At 39.3% G+C, this 20,058-nt stretch overlaps 1 protein-coding gene across 1 annotated transcript in view; it reads right to left on the bottom strand.

Annotated features, from left to right (window-relative positions):
• Positions 1-20,058, bottom strand: part of GALNT5 (polypeptide N-acetylgalactosaminyltransferase 5) — a 49,396-nt gene that overhangs the window by 6,796 nt on the left and 22,542 nt on the right. Inside the window, exons 3-7 of the mRNA XM_017547204.2 lie at positions 19,433-19,552; positions 9,718-9,853; positions 8,922-9,041; positions 5,670-5,787; positions 4,324-4,647 (exon numbers count right to left, since the gene is read on the bottom strand). Of these exons, the coding sequence (XP_017402693.1) occupies positions 4,324-4,647; positions 5,670-5,787; positions 8,922-9,041; positions 9,718-9,853; positions 19,433-19,552 (818 nt within the window). The remainder of the gene's footprint in view (positions 1-4,323; positions 4,648-5,669; positions 5,788-8,921; positions 9,042-9,717; positions 9,854-19,432; positions 19,553-20,058) is intronic.

Genomic DNA, 20,058 nt, shown 5'->3' with positions numbered 1-20,058 from the left:
ATCATAGATAAATCGAGTCCTTCAAAGAACAGCAGATTCCAGCTGATTCCCTGTCAGAATCTTCTAAATGACTCAAGTGAGCTACAATTCATTATAGGAAAGTCACGAAAGCTAATACAGAGCCAAGCATAAAGGCACTTTCTGGCAGGCCCCCAGGTTTTTAATGCATTTACAAGGTCAAATATGGAGGTAGCTTTCTATAAGTCACCATTTAATGCAGAAGAATATTGATCTCCTTTCCCCCTTTGACATCCTGGGCAGGGCTAATGAGATGATGGGTTAACAGTGGAATTTAGAATTTTCAGACTTCTAGAAGAGTTGTGCAGAGCAGAATCTATATGATATGTCCAGGGAACACCTCTGGAGCTGGGAGGAGCTGAAGTCTTTGTTGCCAGGGGCACTTTTTGTGCCCTTCCTGTTCTACAATGCCTAACAAAGAGGTCTAACTCAGGGTGCTGCACTGATGCAGGCTGGGTGCTCACAGAGTTGCCACACTTCATAAACGGGGGCTCAGTAGTTTGGTCCTCACTTTTACATGCTTAGTTTAGTGGGCAAGAAAGTAAGGGACATCTTCAGGGATCAGAATATGCAGAAAAAATTAAAGGCTGGAGGGAAACTTGCAATGGTTGGCAAGAAAGACTTGTTCCCTCATATGGATGGATGAAAAACAGAGGCATGGATAAGCCAAAAACCTGGAATTCTGGTCTTTCACATAGCAGTGGAAAAACAGTTAGACCTTCAATCGAATGCTGTACTAGGATAAATAATTTGCCCATTATCACAGGGTGACAACAGGGAAGCTGGGTTCTTCTTGAGAATCTTCATTTGAGTTTGAGATGAACATTTACACTCCCTGCCTTGGATGGGAACCATCACAGACCTCCAAGACATAGAAACAAACATTAAAAACAGTACCAGGTTGATAACTACTTCTAAGGTGCCTGGTATAGAAAGATACAAAGCAATAATGGAAGGATGAAATCTCTATCAAAAATCCTCAGAGAAAGTTATATTCGCAATTGAAAATGACAAATACTAGAGGAGACAGCTCACTGTTAGCAAATGTGGGCACAGAAGGGTTCAATAGCCCCTAGACCCACCCCCCAAACTTCAGAGAGGAAGGTGAATAGAAAGACATGAAGGTAGAATAATCTCAGGGCTTAAAAGAAAAAAAGCATGCTGCAATTGCTCTGTCAACTTTAGCAGAGATAAATATTATATAAGCTCCTGAATTTGTGGATCATGCAGACATATTCTATCTCCAAACAAATTTGGAAAATTCTGGTTTCCACAGAGCTGAACAGGTGGTTCCACTCCAGAACTTCTCAAAATCTTCAAGCTGTTAGTGTTCCACTTGCTGCTCAGAATGTTGCAGGAATATTTCTCTAATGTACTTGACCATGGAACCCTGAGGCAGCATAGGTAACATAGGTCAGCGCAGTGTTTGGGAACCCCTGTTTAATGGATATCTTTGTGTTTATTTTGTCTAATCCCTCCAAGAACTGAAAGGCATTGGAAGGAAAGATAAAACTTTTCTGTCCCTCACATGCCCCTCTCTTGCTTGACCTGAAGATATATATATATATATATATATATATATATATATATATATATATTAGCTTCTTCTTAGAATTTACTGAGGAGACTATTTAATTATGGGTTTTACCATTAAAGGTACTTTAACACCAGATGAATACTTTTCTTCACATAGACATCTCTGAAGTGCTGTAGAATTGTTATTATTTCATTATTAATCATTTTTAGAATTTTTCATTTTTATTTAAAAATAATTGATCCATGTTTTTACTGTAAACCACTTTAATCTTTAAAAAAAATCAGGAAGTGTATGAGTTTTTTTAAAGATTGAAGTGGTTTACAAAGTTGTCCATGTTGTATTATTTCATTTTCCAATTTAGGAAGTAGACATTCCCCACAGTTTATGATAGAATTGTTAAACATCAGGCTATTTGCAAGCAGCTTAATCCAGTGCAAAAATACATTACTGGTGAGATTCTTTTATTAGCTTCAAATATTGTTGGTTCAATAAGAAAATATTTGTCCTTATTACAAAAAACAGAAAACTTTCACTGGATTTAAATTTCTACTTGTGGAGGTTGAAAAAAGGGAAATGAAGCCATAGACTGCTCACAACCAGTTTAATTCAGTGTAAAAAAACATTATTGGTGAGATTATTAGCTCCAAATATTGTTAGTTCAATAACAAAATATTTGTTCTTATTACAAAACATACAAAACTCACTGAAGTCCTATGTGTACAGGTTGAAAGAAGGGAAACGAAACAAGTAACCAAAAGATGTTGTGGGGTTTATTTTCTGGGAACTTTCCAATATTGTCTATTTAAAATAATATCCTGCTTAATTTGTTCTAAATTACCTGGAGAAAGGCCCTAATTTTTAAAAAAGGTAATAACACTCCCTGCTGGTTGCTTCAGAAGGAAGCAAACTACACCTTCACTGAAATTTGTTTAAGGAAGGCAGCAAAGAAAAATAGAAGGAATTTGTTAAAATCATTTTTTAAAAATACATGCTGCATTTTGATATATTATAGTGGAGGCATCAGCAGAAGGCTGTTTCATTTGGAGAGATCTTCAGAAATTTTGTAGAAACTCACACAAGTTAGTCACAGTGGAGCCAAAAGCTAGTTTTCTAGTGCCCTCTGGTGGTTAAAGTTTAGTAATACTCTTACTGAAATTCAATGTTGAACTAGGAAAAATTACTATTATGGAAATTCCTCTTTTTTTTCTGCTTAGGGGTTGAAATTAAAAATTGTAAATTCATTTTACAGTTATATTTGACATGTTGTTATTTGACTAGTATATATAAATCCGAAGTGTCTGATAAGTTACCAGGTTGAGCCACCTAAAGTAGCTGCTCTTCCATTTGAAGAGCAATTTTTTAATACAGTACGTTACCTAAAAGCAGGTCACATATATTTACTTATCAGTTGAATTTTGTAAAAACAGAGCCAAGTTTTGAGACTAGTTTCCTGTTTTTCACACCTTTCCTGGATTTCCCTAATACTTTCAAGGTGAATAGTGTGCTAAGTCCTCGCTAACAGGAGATTTTCCAGGCGGAAAGCGTGGTATAATCCACTCTCTAGAAGAACTGAAAAAAATTGGCCTAAAAGAGCAGGATAACTAATGGTCACATTTTATAAGAATTTCTCGAATGAAAAAAAAAAAAGGAAACAAATAAAACAAAAGAACACTGTGGATAAAGTCAAATTAAATTAGAAATAAAAGAGTAGAAATAAGCATGATTGGCAAAGAATCCTAGCTGAAGGCTTGACTAATCATATTTCAACCCACTATGACAGATGTCCTAGTATCTTACCATCCTCTTCAAATGCACCTTCACTCATAGCATGGGTTTGAAATGGCTTTCCCCCAGTTTCTCCTCTTCCTTGATGTTTTCTTACCCTTGTACTCTGGCCACCTTATCTGGCTTAGCTTCTTCCTTTTGGATGCCTTCCCACATGCCCTGCAATGTTTTCTGCTATTCTCTGATAATTTCCATTATTTTAAATACCTCTTTGAAATCTTCACAAACCCTAATTGAACCTTATCATTTTCTTGCTTAACTCTGCTCAATAACTGCCTACTACATTCAGAAGAAAGAAGGAAGGAAAGGACGAAAATCCTTACTTTGCTTACAAGGACCTGTGTGATCGGGCTCCTTCCTTCCTTTTCACCTTCATCTGGTGCCATTCTTCCCTCCTTCACACCCTGACAACAACATTTGTCTTCTCTGTAGTGCTTGGATGGAGAACCTGTCCTAGGGCTTTATGTGACCTTCACCCTCTGCCTAGCACTCTTCTTTTGAGCTTGGCTGACTGACACTTTGTGTTTTAGGCCTGAGTTACAGAGTCTCCTCCTCAGAGAGGATTTCTCGACCACTCTAACTCAGGATTTATCAATTGCAGCCTGTTCCCTAAATAAGAGCTATTATATTTTGTATTTATACCTTATTTGCTTATTTGTTTATAATCTTTCTTCCCTATCCAAATTAAGCTCCACAAGGAAAGGATCAAGTCTACTTTATTCATCACCCTGTAATCCAAGTCTGAAATACTGCCAGATCTATGGATACTCAATAGGTATCTGTTGAGTTAATCAATGAGCCTGACCACTTGGTAGCCTTCCTCAAATTTACCTCTATTTAATTCTCAGCCATACTTTGTCCCATCTATGCTCATACTTGGTGTTTATTTATAATGTAATCACTCATTCTTTCCACACATTTTTGAAAGAGATTTTGTGTTTTGTTTTTATGGAGTAAGATTTTAAATTGCCACTTGAACTTACCACACCACTAGCTCTCACAATGGGAGCCTTTAAGTCAGGAAAGACATTCTCCAAGTACCATTTGAAACTTTTGCACCTCAGTTTCTTTCGCAGCTCCCTTTGCTGGGTGAGGTTGCCAACATCTAACCCCTGGTCGATGAGGTGGTCTCCATGGCCGTAGAATAGCTCCTTATACTCATCTAGCCAGACCTCAGCAACCCGCACTAAGTTCCGCTCCACTGTCTTCATCCGGTCTTTGGGGAAGGAATATGGATTGTCATTTCTGAATATATGGCCCACTCGGGAGCAGGGAATGATCTCAATTTCACCACCACACATCCATACCTGGAACAATTTGATGATAAACATCAATTATCAAATGATTATCCACAAATCATGAGCACTTAACAATGACAAGAAACCACCAGGCTGGCAAACTTGTTTCCCCTTTTCTGAAGTAATACTCAACTTCAAAACCACATTTGTAATAGAAAAATCAAACTCAACAGTTTTATTTAATTTTGTGTATTGCTATGGATCATTTTAGGATTAGTAAAATGCAATTTCTTTCCTTTCCTAACCTGCAATGTAAGTTTTTTTTTTTTAAATTTCTAAATAAATTTTCACAGAATCCCATTTTGTAAAATATGAGTTCTTGTTTTGCTTGAATCAGGGAAAGAAGTGTGGATGCCCATTTGTTCATATTCCTCTACTCTCATTTTGGGAAGAACCAAAAAGCTTGTGATACACAACTCAAAATCATTCTTTTTGATCTGCAGCTCCAAAATTAAACTCTTTTACATACAGACCACCCACCCAATAGGAAAGCAATTGCTTTTTGGACACGCTTCACTACTGCTGTTGCCAAGGCTTTCTCAGAAGTTAATCAATGATCGTATAACAGATTGTATAAAGTGTCCAAAGGAGCTGTCCTATGAGGCACACCTGACGTGTTGGTGGCCTGCTTTAGAGTACTTTTATGTCCCTCTGTCATTTGTGTTCTCCAAGATGATCCATTACACACTGAGTCTGTTCCTTCCAACATACTAGACAGATCTTCCAGGAGAGTTATTTTGTATCACGTATGACATCCACAGCATTTACCGAGTGGCAGAAAGTCATTTTCCCCATATTTACAAGCAGAAACGGTGTTGTGAAATATTAAGGAATGCCAATAAATTTCATGACAGCAATTGATTCTTTCAAATTCAATCTGAGATATGAAAGAATTAATCCGGAGACCCTAAAATTTCTGTGAAATTTCCTCTCAGTGGCAGTCACATACCTGATTATAGGAGTAAAATGAAACCATTTAAAATTGATAAACTCATTATTGTAAAGAAAATCTGGGAAACACCTGGTAATACCTTGAATGAGAGCTCCATATTTTCCCCACCCCAAACATCAAGTCCAGGGTCGTATGTTCCAAGTTCAAAAAAGTAACTTTTGTCAATAGAAAATAATCCACCAGCCATGACAGGGCACCTACAAAAAGAAAAGTTTTTTAAACTTGCATCTCGTGAAAGCTGGACTTTTAGATTTGGTCCTCTATACATTTGCATTGGAGGTAGGAAGCTTTTCAGAATAGCTACCTGGTGCAGGGAAGCCCTGGGACGGAGTCACAAATAAGGCTTAAGTGATGCGATCCCTGGGTCATGGTGGCAGAGCTTGATTAGGTTCAGCAAAGATGCATCCTGGAGCTAGTATTCTTATTTGTCCTTTATACTGTGACACAAGCTCCCAGGAATGTTTGTTTGTTAGCGACAGAGCCTCGCTCTGTCCCCGAGGCTAGAGCTCAGTGGCTTGATCTCAGCTCACTGCAACCTCCGTCTCCTGAGTTCAAGCGATCCTGCTGCCTCAGCTGGTATTACAGGCGACTGCCACCATGCCCAGCTATTTTTTTTTTTTTTTTTGTATTTTTAGTAGAGACGGGGTTTCACCGTGTTCGACAGGATGGTCTCGATCGCCTGACCTTGTGATCCGCTCGCCTCGACCTCCCAAAGTGCTGGGATTACAGGCGTGAGCCACCTCGCCCGGCCAGAAATGCTATTTTTAATAACACTTAGGGTTACGGGAGTACCAGGCACTACTGTATTGTATATATACTAGCCCAGACTTCACAAGAAAACTTGTGTGTACGATTATTAAGAATCTGCAACACCGGGTGTGAGGGCGAGCTGGCTGCCACGTCTGCCACCCCAACTGATCGCCAGGGCTGATTCGTCTGATCAGGCCGTGTCCCTTCCTCCGTCACCGCTCCGTGCGCACCCTCCGGAGAGCTGCGCACTGTGGAAGAGGACGACCACTCGCCACAGAGGAGGGCCGGTCTGCGCTCACGGGTTCCCGAGTAGCAGCGCTCCCCTGCTGGAACCTCCAAGCCAGCTCTCAGGAGTCGGCAACACGGAGAAGGAAAGGCACGTTCCCAAGGACAGGCGCCACCTTGGGTTTGCTCTGGGCCGTCTGTGGGGCCGCTGGGCCGTCTCACTCCACGGAACTGCCTCTCAGCCCTTACCCGGAGGAAGGCCGCGAGTGTGAGTTGTTCAGGTTCTTGGTATTTCGAACGAAGAATTGAACAAAATACGCTAACAAAGGAGGGACACCCATGAACGAAGCAGCACAAGCAGGGATTTATGAAAGCGAGAAAGCGCTCCCCAGGGTGGGAGTGGGCCCCAGCAAATGGATCGAGGGCAGCCCGGAGACTAAGTTTTCTGGGTTTTAAGTACTCCTTTCGAGGTCCCTATTGGATGCCCCTTATCTGGATGAAGGATTTGCTTGACTAATCAAAGGGAGAGGGAATTGGCTCCCTGTGCAGTTGAAGGGAAGGTCCCTGCTTGGCCAGCCCTAGGCACTCTCCCTTTCCATCCGAGATGGGGTGGAAGGGGAGGCTGTAGGGAGGGTAGCCTTTGATTCTTTGTTACTCCAGCTGGTGTTAATTGGCCTTAGGTTCCCTGCCCCCAGACCTTGGTATTTTTCTTTGATTCAGCTTTAGGAAGCCAGCAGGAATTGACCTGAAGGTTCTTGCCTCCAGACCCCGTTTTCCTGCCTCACAACCACACACAAACATCACCGACAGCGAGTTATATGGCAAGCACCTTTCAAAGCACTTTATATGATTAAGTTCTTAAAACACTCTAAGTAGCAGCTACTTCTATGAGTCTTCATGTAAAACTGAGGAAACAGAGGCTTAAGATGGTAAGTAACCTTTTCAAGCTCATACCATTTCTCAGTCGTAGAGTTGAGATTCCAACCTAGAGTCTGTCTCCAGAGCCGTCTCTAATATCATTGATCATGAAGGACAGAAACTACATTTTAGTCAGCAGTTAGCCGAGACCGGAATCACTTCCTCTGCCGGTCACCACTCAGCCAGCTGAAGTAGCCTCTGTGGAGAGCCTGCTTTGTGCTTAGGGTCTAATCTCAAGGGTAACTCCCGTCCCACACCTCTCTCCACTCCGCCACCATTTATGTTCATGTTCAGTCTGAACTCCAGTTATCCTTCTAGACTATCCAGAATGCATTTTTTTCCTAACATTATGTTGAATATAGTCTGAACTCAACCACTGTATTGGCCCTCAACAAGAGAGTCTGGAAAAGGCAGAGGTTCTTTAGGTGTAGGTTCAGAATAAGAGTGTGAAATCCAGGTAGTTCTGGGTTTGAGTCTCAAATTCTTTAATTAGATGTGTGTTCCTGGGAAAATTACTTAACTCTTTTCAGTCTCAATTTGCTCATCTCTTTAAGGTGAATACTTCTTACCTGTCTCCTAGAGTTGTGAAGAGAGTTAAGTGCCTGCCACAGAGTACTTAATAAATGGTAGAACCTTCACTTCTTTGCTTGGTGGAATAATTCTGAAGGCATCACACCTGGCAAGGAAGGCGGCGTGACTGATTGATGGGTAAGTTTGGGGAAAGCATGCTGCAAAGCACAGTCTGGGCCTGGCTTGCTTGTGTCTGCTCAAGCCGGGGTCACTCCAACAGGGAATGCCTTATGCCCCCTGCTGCTCTTCCCTCCGCTGGCTGAATGCCTGTTCAGTTGGCTAGACTCCGAAGAAGTAATGGGAAGCCTCCGCTTCAGCTTCAGGTCTAAGTTGTGTTCTTTAATGCAGTTTCTTTGGAATAAAAACCCAGACTTGAATTCATATCCAGCTTATGAGTCGATTTTTAAATTTATTCATAGACTTTGGCACTTTTCTCATGGAGGGGGTAGGATTAGGCTATAAAAGAAAATCCTAACCATTGCTATCGTTAGAATGATATTTCTATTACAATTATTTACTTTTAATTTGCACTTATGCTTACTTTAATATGGCATGTGTTTATATAGTATGTATGCAGCACGTTTTGCTAGTTTGTGTTTCTTAGGTTGCAAATCCTAGGAGACAAGATAGCATTAGTACATTTTTCTGTGTTCAAGCCTGAGTAGGGTACAAATGACCAGTGAAGAATGAGTTTCGGGAACAAATTTCTCTAGAATACTGTGTTTGCTTTGGTAATCTGTTGGCTAGAACTGTGATTCCCGATTTCTATAGCATAATAAGGTGCAGCTGTTTTGTAGAATTGTTTTTTTTTTATGCCTTTACAAAAAGATACATGACTACTTTCTAGCCTTAAATTTCACATACTTACCTTATTACATCAGTTTCTTTAATTCTGTTTTTTGCAATGACATCTGGAGGAATTGTTCTCCAACCAAAGTTCATGGGCCACACAAAGATGCCTCTTTGAAAGTTGTCCACTGTCATATAACTAATCCAGGAAAAAAACCCAAAGTGTTACCTGGGATTTTATATATAGATGTATTTATCTATACACACACACACACACACACACACATCTTTATATACTTTATCAATTTGGCTTCACAATGATGAAAATGAATGAAACGTGCTTATGATGATTTTAGATCACTACTTTTTATTAATAGTTCAAGAAAGTTTACAAGTGCTATTTGTATTAGTGACTAATTGGCTTGATTGTTTTTGCTCAACTTATACTTTTCTTTTAATAATATCCTGGTCAGTTTTGAAGAAAAAAATACGGGAGCAACTTAGATGCACATACATGTTTCCCACAGAAATAAGAGCTAAACTTGAGGTAAATAAATGTTTTGGGGTTCAGCTAATATAAAGGGGAAAAAGTAGATAATGAGTATTAGGATTTATTGGTATTTAGAGTTAAGAATTTGTAGTGACCAAATAGATTATTGCATCAGCAAACTCTAATCCCAAGATATTGATCATGCTTTTTCATTTCATTTATTTCATATTTTTCATTTTTTCATGTATATGTCTTGGATTTTCAAAATCCAAGACATATACAGTTTACTAAATAAATGGAAAATATCAGGCATATACTCATCACTTTCTGCTTCATGTGATTAAAGATGTGCTTAGAAGTATCTTGTAGAATGTGTCAATATTACCTCATATCTTTATCATTGATGACTTCGATTACTGGACAGGCCACTTTATTTCTACTTAAATAAACTCTTTCTAGAAGAGGTTCCAGCCAACCAACATTACATTCCACGTGAGAATCTAAAAATGTCAACACGTCACCTAGAGAGTCAAAAACACACACAAAAAAACCCTTGAAAACACAGTATATTGAATGTGTGTACTTCATGTTCAAAGGTATTGATGATTGCTCCAGAAATGTGGCTGTAAATGCAGTGATCTTTTTTTTTTTCTTGAATTTGTGGTCACTGTAATTTCATTTCATAATGAAATGAGAGTAACTTTGCTCCTAGGAGTCCTGTGGTGCAAACATAATTCATGTTTGGAAAATACTGATAAACTGCTTAGAATCGGTAACAAGAATCTGAAAAGAATACTTGGTATTAAAGATAGTTGCTGAAGTCCCCTCTAAGAGAGTGTGCCCATTAACGCTGGGGGTACAGGATTTGGGACTTTTTTTTTTGTTTTATTTTTTGGGAAAAAGGGGAGAAAAGAAGGAGGGGAGGAAGGAAGAAAAAGAATGAAAGAAAGAGGAAGAGAAAGAGGGAGAGAGAACGGGAGTCTTGCTTTATTGCCCAGGCTAGAATGCAGTCTAAAAATGGTATTGAAAACCTCTTTTATGCCAATAATTTTGGTTAACAATGGAGACAGGAAGGAATATGGGAGGAAAATAACAAACAGGCAGCCAACCAATATTTCATTTAAACCTGTGATATGCTGTGCAATTTCTGAGGAGTGATTTACTTCCAATTAGGTAGTCACTTTTAGAGTAGGTGTGATGTGGTACTGAGAAGAATGTATGTTTTGTGGATTTGGGGTGCAGAGTTCTGTAAATGTTTATTAAGTTTAGTTGTTCTGGGTCTGAGTTCAAGTCCTAGATTTCCTTGTTAACTTTCTGTCTCATTAATCTGTCTAATATTGACAATGTGATGTTAAAGTCTCCCACTATTGTTGTGTGGGAGTCTAAGTCTCTTTATAAGTCATTAAGAACTTGCCTTGTGTATCTGGGTGCTCCTGTATTGGGTGCATATATATTTAGGATCGTTAGCTCTTCTTGTTGCATTGATCCTTTTACCATTATGTAATGTCCTTCTTTGCCTCTTTTGATCTTTGTTGCTTAAAGTCTATTTTATCAGAGGCGAGAATTGCAACTCCTGCTTTTTATTTATTTATTTTTTGCTCTCCATTTGGTTGGTGAATCTTCCTCCATCCCTTTGTTTTGAGTCTTTGTGTATCCTTGCATGTGAGATGGGTCTCAATGCAGCTTACTGATGGGTTTTGGCTTTTTATCCAATTTGCCTGTCTGTGTCTTTTGATCGGGGCATTTAGTCGATTTAAATTTAGGATTAATAATATTATATGTGAGTTTAATACAGCCATTTGATGCTAGCTGGCTATTTTGCCCATTAGTTGATGTAGATTCTTCATTAGGTTGATGCTGTTTACCTTTTGGTATATTTTTGGAATGGCTGATACTGGTTGCTCCTTTCTATGTGTAGTGCTTCTTTCAGAAGCTCTTGTAAAGCAGGCCTGGTGGTGATGAAATCTCTGAGTACTTGTTCACTAAAGACTTTGTTTTTAAGAAGTAGAGAGACTGAGATGACGAGTTTGGCCTTAGGAATGATTAAGAGGAAAAATTACTTCACACAATAGGGATGAAAGAAATTAAAGTGGACAAAACGGCAAGGCTAGGAGGTACCGTGAAAAGAGTTACAGGAGACGGGAGTGGGGAATGGGAGGTTGCTGATGAATCAGTACAGAATTTGAGTTTGCAAGGTAAAAAGAGTTGTGGAGACTGCACACCAGTGTGAATGTATGTAATACTATGGACCTATACATTTAAAAATGGTTAAAATGGTACATTTTTATATTCTATGTTTTTACACAATTTAATAAAAAGACTTAGAGGAGGGAAAAAAAGGAAAAGAAACTTGGAAGCCAGAAGTAGTATTAAGAACGCTTTTATTTTTCCTGTTAGTTGTGTGAAGTAACACTCTCTCCCTCTCCACTGAAACCTCAGTAGCATCTACATTGCTCCAGAGGATCTCATAGAAGTGAAGTGTGTGTGTGTGTGTGTGTGTGTGTGTGTGTGTGTGTATGATGATGTATGTGTGTGAGAGAGTAACAACCCAGGGAATAAGCTCCTGGTCCAGATCCCATGTGTGATCTTTCAGACCCAGTCACAGGTAATACAAAGGCTCTACCTAGCGGGCCTCATGGAGGAAACCTGCCTTCTCACTCTGGTGTCCAGCCAGTGTGTTGAAGTCTCTGAAGGGAGTTGCGGGCCAGGACTCATACCCTCTCCTTGGCTGCAGTACTTGCTCTTCTGCCTGTCTGCATTTCTAACCCAGGTGTCTCTGTTTAGGCCAAAACCTCTGCCAGGACCACCTAATTGGAGGTGGAATGGGCCTTGAAGACACTTTGTTCCACTCTGACTCAGTATTCAGTGTTTTCCTACTCCTAGCCTTTCCCTTTCTTACTCTGGATCCCAGGGCCCTGCAACAGAAGGAGCCTTTTGTGCTGGGATCCTCGGGCAGCTAGTGAGATGCTCCTCTTCTCTGCTCTGCTCTGATCCACCATTCAGCAACATTCCAGGGGGAAAAATAGAAAATTGAAGGAGCCGGTGCCTTCTCCTCTTCAGCCTTCTGCTGATACTGTTGCAGTAAGGGATTAAGGCTTGACTATTGCTTTCATTTTGGTTTATCATTTTAATTGACTACTTTGATACCTGGATACTCAGCTCAGCTCTTGACACACCTGTAAGAGCACCATCATCTATTAAGTGCTCGTTCTATGCCAGCCTCTGTTCTAAACATTCTTCATGGATGTTTTATGTAGTTCTAACAACAACCCTGCCGTCTAGAACTAGTTTTTATTCCCACGTAAGAGACAAGGAAACTAAAGAACCTACATAACTTCTCTATGATTGCACAGTTAATAAACGACAATGTGATTTTAGAAAATAGGTAGCTCATTCCATGGATTACATTCCTTAAAAAATACCAGAAAGAGGCACAGCTTTGAGAACGGGAAGGCTTAGAGAACGAAATGGGGATAGGTATCTGGATGATAGATCATTATCACTGAAATCTGCAAACTGAGTCTCAATTAATGGCATTTAGCATCACATTAATTGCTTAGTTGACAATGGCAATTTTGCATGAGGGTAAGGTATTGGTGTGGAGTGTTCTTGAGGAGTCTCTTTAGTGAAACCATCTGTGCAAGGCAAAAGCGCCCCACTCCCATGTAGTCTTCTGTTGTTGGAGACAGTAGTTTCATCTCCTGACCAGGCAGGAGGGGTCCTATTCTCAGGGCATTAAAGCTTATTTGACAATGATAGGGTATTGTTCCCTGCATGGTCTGAATGCATTGTTGATTCAAAATTCATATTTCGAAACCTAACCCTAAGGTGATGGTATTAGGAGGTGGAGGCTTTGTGATAAAATCATGAGGGTGGAGCCTTCTTAAATAGGATTAGTGCCCATATGAAAGAGGCTGGAGGGCATTTGTGAGCCCCCTTTGCCCTTCCATCATGTAAGGTCACAGCAACAAGGTGCTGCCTTTGAGCAGTGAGTTGTCACTAGACACCAAATCTGCTAGTGCCTTAATCTTGGAATTCCCAGCCTCCAAAACTGTAAGCAACAAATATATGCTATTTATAAATGATCTAGTCTAAGGTATTTTGTTACAGCAGCTCAAAAGGACTAAGCCATCTCCTTAGGGTGTCCTTTGGGGATGGCACCTTTGGGACAACCCTCTCCCTTGTCATGGGAAGACTTACAGGGTGATCTAGGTGTATGAAGCGTGGACTGCTGAAGTCCACTTGGCTTGTGGTATAGAATGCATTAAAAAAAGATTCCTACTTGTGATCCATTCGGACCTAGAGTTTAAAAAGCAGTCTTTACTACACCATCTGTCCCTATCCCCATAGCAGCCTTATGAAGTCAAAGGGGCCTGGATTATCTTTCTCAGTCCCCAGTGGCAGCAGGATGGGTCCCCAAACCTGCATTCACTTCCCACCTGGCCCAGATCACTATGAAAATTCTCATTCATTTGCTGCCAGGACCTAAGGGAAGCAGCATCTGCTCAAAACATAGTCTGGGATTTTACATTGTTTTATTTTGGGGAAGAGGAGAATCCTCCTATGCATGCTTGCTTTTGCTCTACTTTCAGACATTTTGTTTTAAAATAAAATCTTAGGCCTATGTTGGGTGAGAAATCAGGGAGCTCTCTGTGTAGCCGACTCTTGGTGGGATTTCTGATTGTGGTGGTTATTGTCTGTGGACATTGTACACACTGTTCCTGAGCCTGTGAGGCTGAGAGGCATAGTGAAATGAACATAGCCTTGAAGTTCATATATCTGCCTTCTATCCAAGCTCTGCTTTTCCTAGCCAGGTTAGATAAGTTATTTAACCTTTTAGAGCTTTGCCCTACGAAGATATTTTGAAGATCTACCTGATACCTAAGTTCTTTAAAAATGGCCAGTACCATTTACTGTCAGAATAATCAATCCAATCATTTAAAAATTTTTAATTGGCACATAGTAATTGTATATATTTATGGGGTACAGAATGATATTTGATACATAAAATGTGTAGTGATCAAATTAGGATAATTAGCATATTAACCACCTCAAACATTTATCATTTATCTGTGTTGGGAACATTCAAACTCCTCTCTGATAGTTACTTGAAAATATATAATAAATTATTGTTAACTATAATGGCCCTAAAGTGCTGTAGAGCACTAGATTTAGAAAGGGTAGGGGAGAGGGGGTATAGGGAGAGGTTGGTTAGAGAATATGAAATAGGATTTTCTGTTTTCTAAGCATAGGCCCCATTAATACTGGATGACTTTCATTTGTAACTTAAACATTTTGGGGATGGGGCTAACCTAAAGCTGTTCAATGTGCCAAACAATTTTGGGTCCTTGTTGAGCATGGACCCCCACTTATATCCAGTGTACCAGCCTGGAATATTGCTGCAGTACCAGTTAATGCTGGATCGTTATGTCTAGGATTCCTTGAGGGATGTGGGCTTGGGTTGCTATTTAATTCTACATAATGCCTCCTAAGTAATGCTAAGAAAATAATGTTTGCCTACAGCAGATACAAGTTATAAAGGTTTGCAGAAAGATGTCCACTGTTGCTTTTAGGAGGCCTTGGAGTTTGCTAGAAGTTAGATGTCACTTGTCCAGTTACTTAAAATTAGCCAAGAGATTATTTAGAATGCTCACAGAAATGTCAGGAATTTTGCTACATGCCATGTCATGAGGGAAATGAAAATCCAGTCTTTACTTTGACTCTCACTAGTGAAACTGTCTAATGGTAATTCCTCTGGGCAGGGCAGTAAATCACTTGGTCTGTTCCATACTAGGAAGGGCTGCAGATAATCTCCTTGCTCCCCGATGTCTCACTTACTCGATCTTTTTAATTCTGTTGGCTTGATATTGTGAGCAATTCTTAGAGATCCATTGCCCCTGGCCTACCTGTCAAATTTTGAAATCCTGCTTGGGCCTCTCAACCTCCTCATTCACAGCAAGCAACTGATTGGACCTAATCTTTTTGCCTGAATTAGATTCGGTTGAAGAACTAACATGCCCCGGAAACTGAATGCATAGTAAACATTGCTAACAGTAAGGTAGGTAACTTCTTGGCCCCTTGTTATTTTGTAGATGATTGCGGACTTTCAGAGAACCTCTTGCAGACTTTCAGAGAGCCTCATAATACCCTGGGACCAAAACAGGCCATCTGACTTCTATTTCTGCATGTCTTTGGATCTCTGTATCTCATCTTTGCCTGTTACTTCCCTTTTCTATGGGTCCTAAAGGGTGAATCTTTAGGGAACAGTATCTGTCAAGGCCTGTCAGATTCTGGACTCAGATTCTTATCTTTAAACTCTTTGTTTGGCTGAGGCGTCCTAAAGAAAATGTTTGTCTACTGTCTTTGCTGACCTCTAATTTACAGGGACTCTTCAGAAGGCCCTTAGTCTCTGACCTATCTCTACTCTTGAGAGCTGTGGAACACCCAGGGTAGTTTGAGAGGACCCACCACACCTGCCATTTCTTCTCAATGCCAGTCTCTGAATTACATTCTCTGCTAAAGCTGATCCTGCATTCTCTTGAATTTCCCACAGGGGGCAGGTGTACTTTTCGGCATTCGATATGTCCTTAGGCAAGGCTGTCCTAACACCATCCCGTCGAGACACACCTTTCTCTTCTTTCCAAATTCTCAGGCACCCAGACTCCACTAACGCTGCTCAAAGTGTAGGCCACAGACCCTGCTGTCTACAGAGAGATAACAATAGAAATTGAGAACATATATTTTGAAACTTTATAGCAATTTGCAAAATTTATTAATTTATTATTTGTTTACTGTCTTTATATACATGTAGGTACATATGCACATATATTTTATATATAATAAAAATGGGTTTGTGTTTTATATATTTACTTTCCTTTTTAGGTAATTAATATTTATTATAATTTACAAAGGGGTAGGCCAATAAAAAAGAAAAAAAAGTCATTTTCAGATAGTTTGGAAAGCATCTCTCTACTAGGTAGTGGCAAGCAATTAAAATACACCTAGCCTGGGCTTTCCAAACTGCAAGTTGTAGACCCCCTTAGTGAATCAATCACTAAATCAATTTATTGGGATTGGCCAGGATTTAAAAAATAAATAACATAGAAAAGAAGATATTAGAATCTATTGCACATGTTATTTGATATAATGTGATTACACATGTACTGAGTTGTGATGAAAAATTTATTTCTACACAAGCCATTGTCAAAATGGTTTGAAAGTTATTGCACCAAAACTGAGCTAATATTCTCAAGGGTATTAACGAATCTAAATTTATATTCAGATTTGCTAAATTCAAAGAAATTACTTTATGGATGTAACTGCAGGTACTTGAGCAAACAGTTGCAACTGCATTAATCAAGCGCGTAACACCCCTTCTAAGACACTCCATCTATGTCGTCTAATAGTTTGGACTATGCTGGAGGCCACTACTAGAATACTTCGTGCTCCATGCAGGCAGAGAGAATTTTTTAAAAATAAGTAGCCCATATTTGGTCCTGTATTCTACTTTTTGCATATGGATGTCTGATCTTCATCTCAAATTTATACAGACAAAATCAAAACTTAACTGCAATTCCAAACGTGCTCCTCTGGTTTTGAGCCTACCACCCACCAAGTTATTTTTCAGATTCCAGTCCTAGGGTTTGTTTCTGATTGTTCTCATTCTTATTCTCTTCACATCTTATCTGATGGCAAGTCTGTAGATCCCATGTCCACAATCTATGACGAATCTGATCATTTCTCCCATTTACCCTGACACCTCCCTGGTACTTGGACAACTATAGTAGCATTCTAACTGGCCTCCTCACTTCCTTTTTGATCTTCCTAATATCCATTCTCTACATAATGGCCAGAATAAGCTTTCAAAATATTCATCAGACAACTTTGCTCCCACTTAATATTCTTCATTGGTTTCACCTGATACTGAGAATAATGCCTATAATCTTTAAGTGATGCACAAAACTTTAGAAAGTCTTGTTTTTTTTTTCCTTGTTCCCCAAATGAATCTTATATGACTTTCCCCCATGGTCAGCACCCATGAGTCAAAATGAACTTACTTCTTTACAGTGAATATGCCAAGCTCATTTCTGCATTAGGACATTTGTACTTCTTTTTCCACTTACTTGGGAATATTCTTCATCCAGACCTCAGCTCAAAAATTACCTACTCAGACTATTTCTTGAGTATCCTATTTTTATATCATTTATAGATAATTACTCTCCAAAGGAAATTAAGCATGGAATGCCATTAAATTTTTCTGAATGTAGTCTCTCATCAAGAATCTTAGTTGTCACTGCAATGCCAATTTTGGTGTGATGTATTTGTTGCTCACTAAAAATTTCCTCTTTGAAGAGAAGACATTTGCTAGCAAGACAATGGAACCAGAAGAGCTTCCAATATGGGGTCCAGTTACAAGAAAATTAAACACAGGTAATCAGATAATTTCCCATCAGAACATGCTTGAATTTAAGCTGGTAGAGACGTGCAAAACTAGGGCTTACAGGGCTGCAGTAGTGGCTTAGTGTCTAGAGGTCTCAAGGTGTAGTAGGTAAGAGGACAGACTCTGGAGTCAGGGCTTTCAGGTGCCAATTTTGGATTTACCGCTGACTAGATGGGGGAGCTTGCGTAAGGCACAGCCTGACTGTGCCTCTATATTCTCATATGTAGAATGAGGATGTGATTGTACCCATCTCATAGAGTTATCGTGTGGATTCAATCAGTTAATATACAAAGTATTCAGAATGGCACCTGGTATTAGTCAGCTAATATTACAGGGCACAGATCCTACCATAGAAAAGTATAAACATGAACCCAAATGTTTGATGTTGTTTTTAGAATACTCATAGAATAGATTCACTTCTCATTCACACACCAACATCTGCACACTAAAAAGAGGAGAGGAAAATAAAGGCCTTTGGGGAAGGCAGAAAGAGCTATAGGCAGAACAGACATGGGTCAGAGAAAAGAGGGGTGACGATTATAGAATTAAAAGATTATGAAGTCTTCAAATACTGATGGTTCAGGTCAAAAAGGGCACAGTCTTGAAGAAGCTCCTAGTGGTCAAATTTGGGACAATTTGAGCACCAAAAAGAATAATGGTGATATAGTACACATTTAATTTGAAACCAAAAGTCCACAATGGTGAGGGGATGAGAGGGGAGGGGAGAGGGAAACTGAGGGGGAAGGGAGGGAGAGTTAGAAAACATGAGAGGGAGAGGCAGAGATTTTTTCCTTACACATGAATGCCAGCTAAATAAAAAAGAAGGGATTATAGAAAAGCAATTTTGCAGCCCTCAGTGTAATAACTGATTTTTGCAAGGATCATCAATGGATACTAGAAACCATTGGTTAAAACATTGTAAGATAAACGGAATATTCTCATGCCTCTATGTATCATTCCACAGATTACTTCTTACTCCCAAAATAAAGATCTAGCTCTCAACATCTTAACTAAGTTCTCAAAGTTAGTATCAACAATAATGATGATATTATGTTATATTCATTTTTATCACCTACGTAGTAAAACTCTATGTAATATTTTCACTCCAAAAACATTTATCCTGTAGGTAACAAGAAGAAATCAAAAATTTCAGAATGTGGTCAACTGTACCAAACAAATGGCATGAACTTAAAAGTTACACACACACACACACACACGCACACACACACACACAACACAACAGTATTTAAACAAAGTGTGAGGAGTTGAATATTCTAGACTAAGAAGATCAAACTATCAAATGCAGGGTATAAAACTTAATTAGTTCCCAAATTAAAAAAAAAAAGTATGAAAGTATGAAAGCCGTGCTTATTTAAGAGAATGCTCCTGTTCTTCAGAGATGCCTCCTGAAGTACTTAGGGGTACAGTGCGATGATGTCTGTAATTTCCATTTTAAAGGTTCAGGAAAAATGTATGTACAGTAGGTGTCTATGTATGTGTATGATAAAGCACGTATTACAAAAACTGTTTAAAATTGATGGAACTACATGATGCATATATAGGTATCACTGTGCTGGTCTTTCATATTTGCTGTATGCTTGAAAAACACTTTAAATCAAAACAAAAATGTGACCAAAGAAAAAAATAAGTAGCGTCTTACCTGTTGCATTCTGTGCTCCTGCCAGCCTGGCCCTTATTAAACCATGTCTCTCTTTGAGGCGAAGAATCCGAACTTTTGGAAACTGAGACATGTATTTATCCAAATTATCTTTTAGGTAGTCTACATCAGAGTAAAGGTAAACCAGTAAATACTTGAATTAACTAGGTCTGAATAGTATCAGAAGTGCCTCCCCGAAGTCAAATGTTGAAAACTATGACATTACTGTCATCACTAAAATTTATTCCTTGGGTCATAATTTTATTTTCTGATGTCATTTTCTTGGAAGGATTCTGTCTCGGTTCAATATTCTAAGCTGTCTGATTTTTCAAACCCCAAATCTTGTTTTCAGTGTTGCAGGGTGATACAGTGGAGGGCTCACCTTTTCTGAGTATTTGTCAAGGCAGGGGCAGATTTGCCTTAAAACAAATATAGCTCAGGCTTTTGCACAACTCTGCCTCCACTCTCAGCACCACCTCTTGCAAAAGCTCCTTCCACGACCCAAGAAAGAGGCTAAACAATGTGTGCAAATAAGATGCTTTCATTTCTCTTTCTTTTCTTTTCTTTTTTTTTTTTTTTTTTTTTTTTTTTTTTTTGCCATTGCTGTTAACTTTTTTTTTTTTGAGGCG

Source organism: Cebus imitator, unplaced genomic scaffold, assembly GCF_001604975.1.
Source record: "Cebus imitator isolate Cc_AM_T3 unplaced genomic scaffold, Cebus_imitator-1.0 Scaffold10, whole genome shotgun sequence".
Taxonomy (NCBI): domain Eukaryota; kingdom Metazoa; phylum Chordata; class Mammalia; order Primates; family Cebidae; genus Cebus; species Cebus imitator.
Note: the sequence above shows the minus strand (reverse complement) of the source record. Positions and strands in the feature narration are given on the sequence as shown.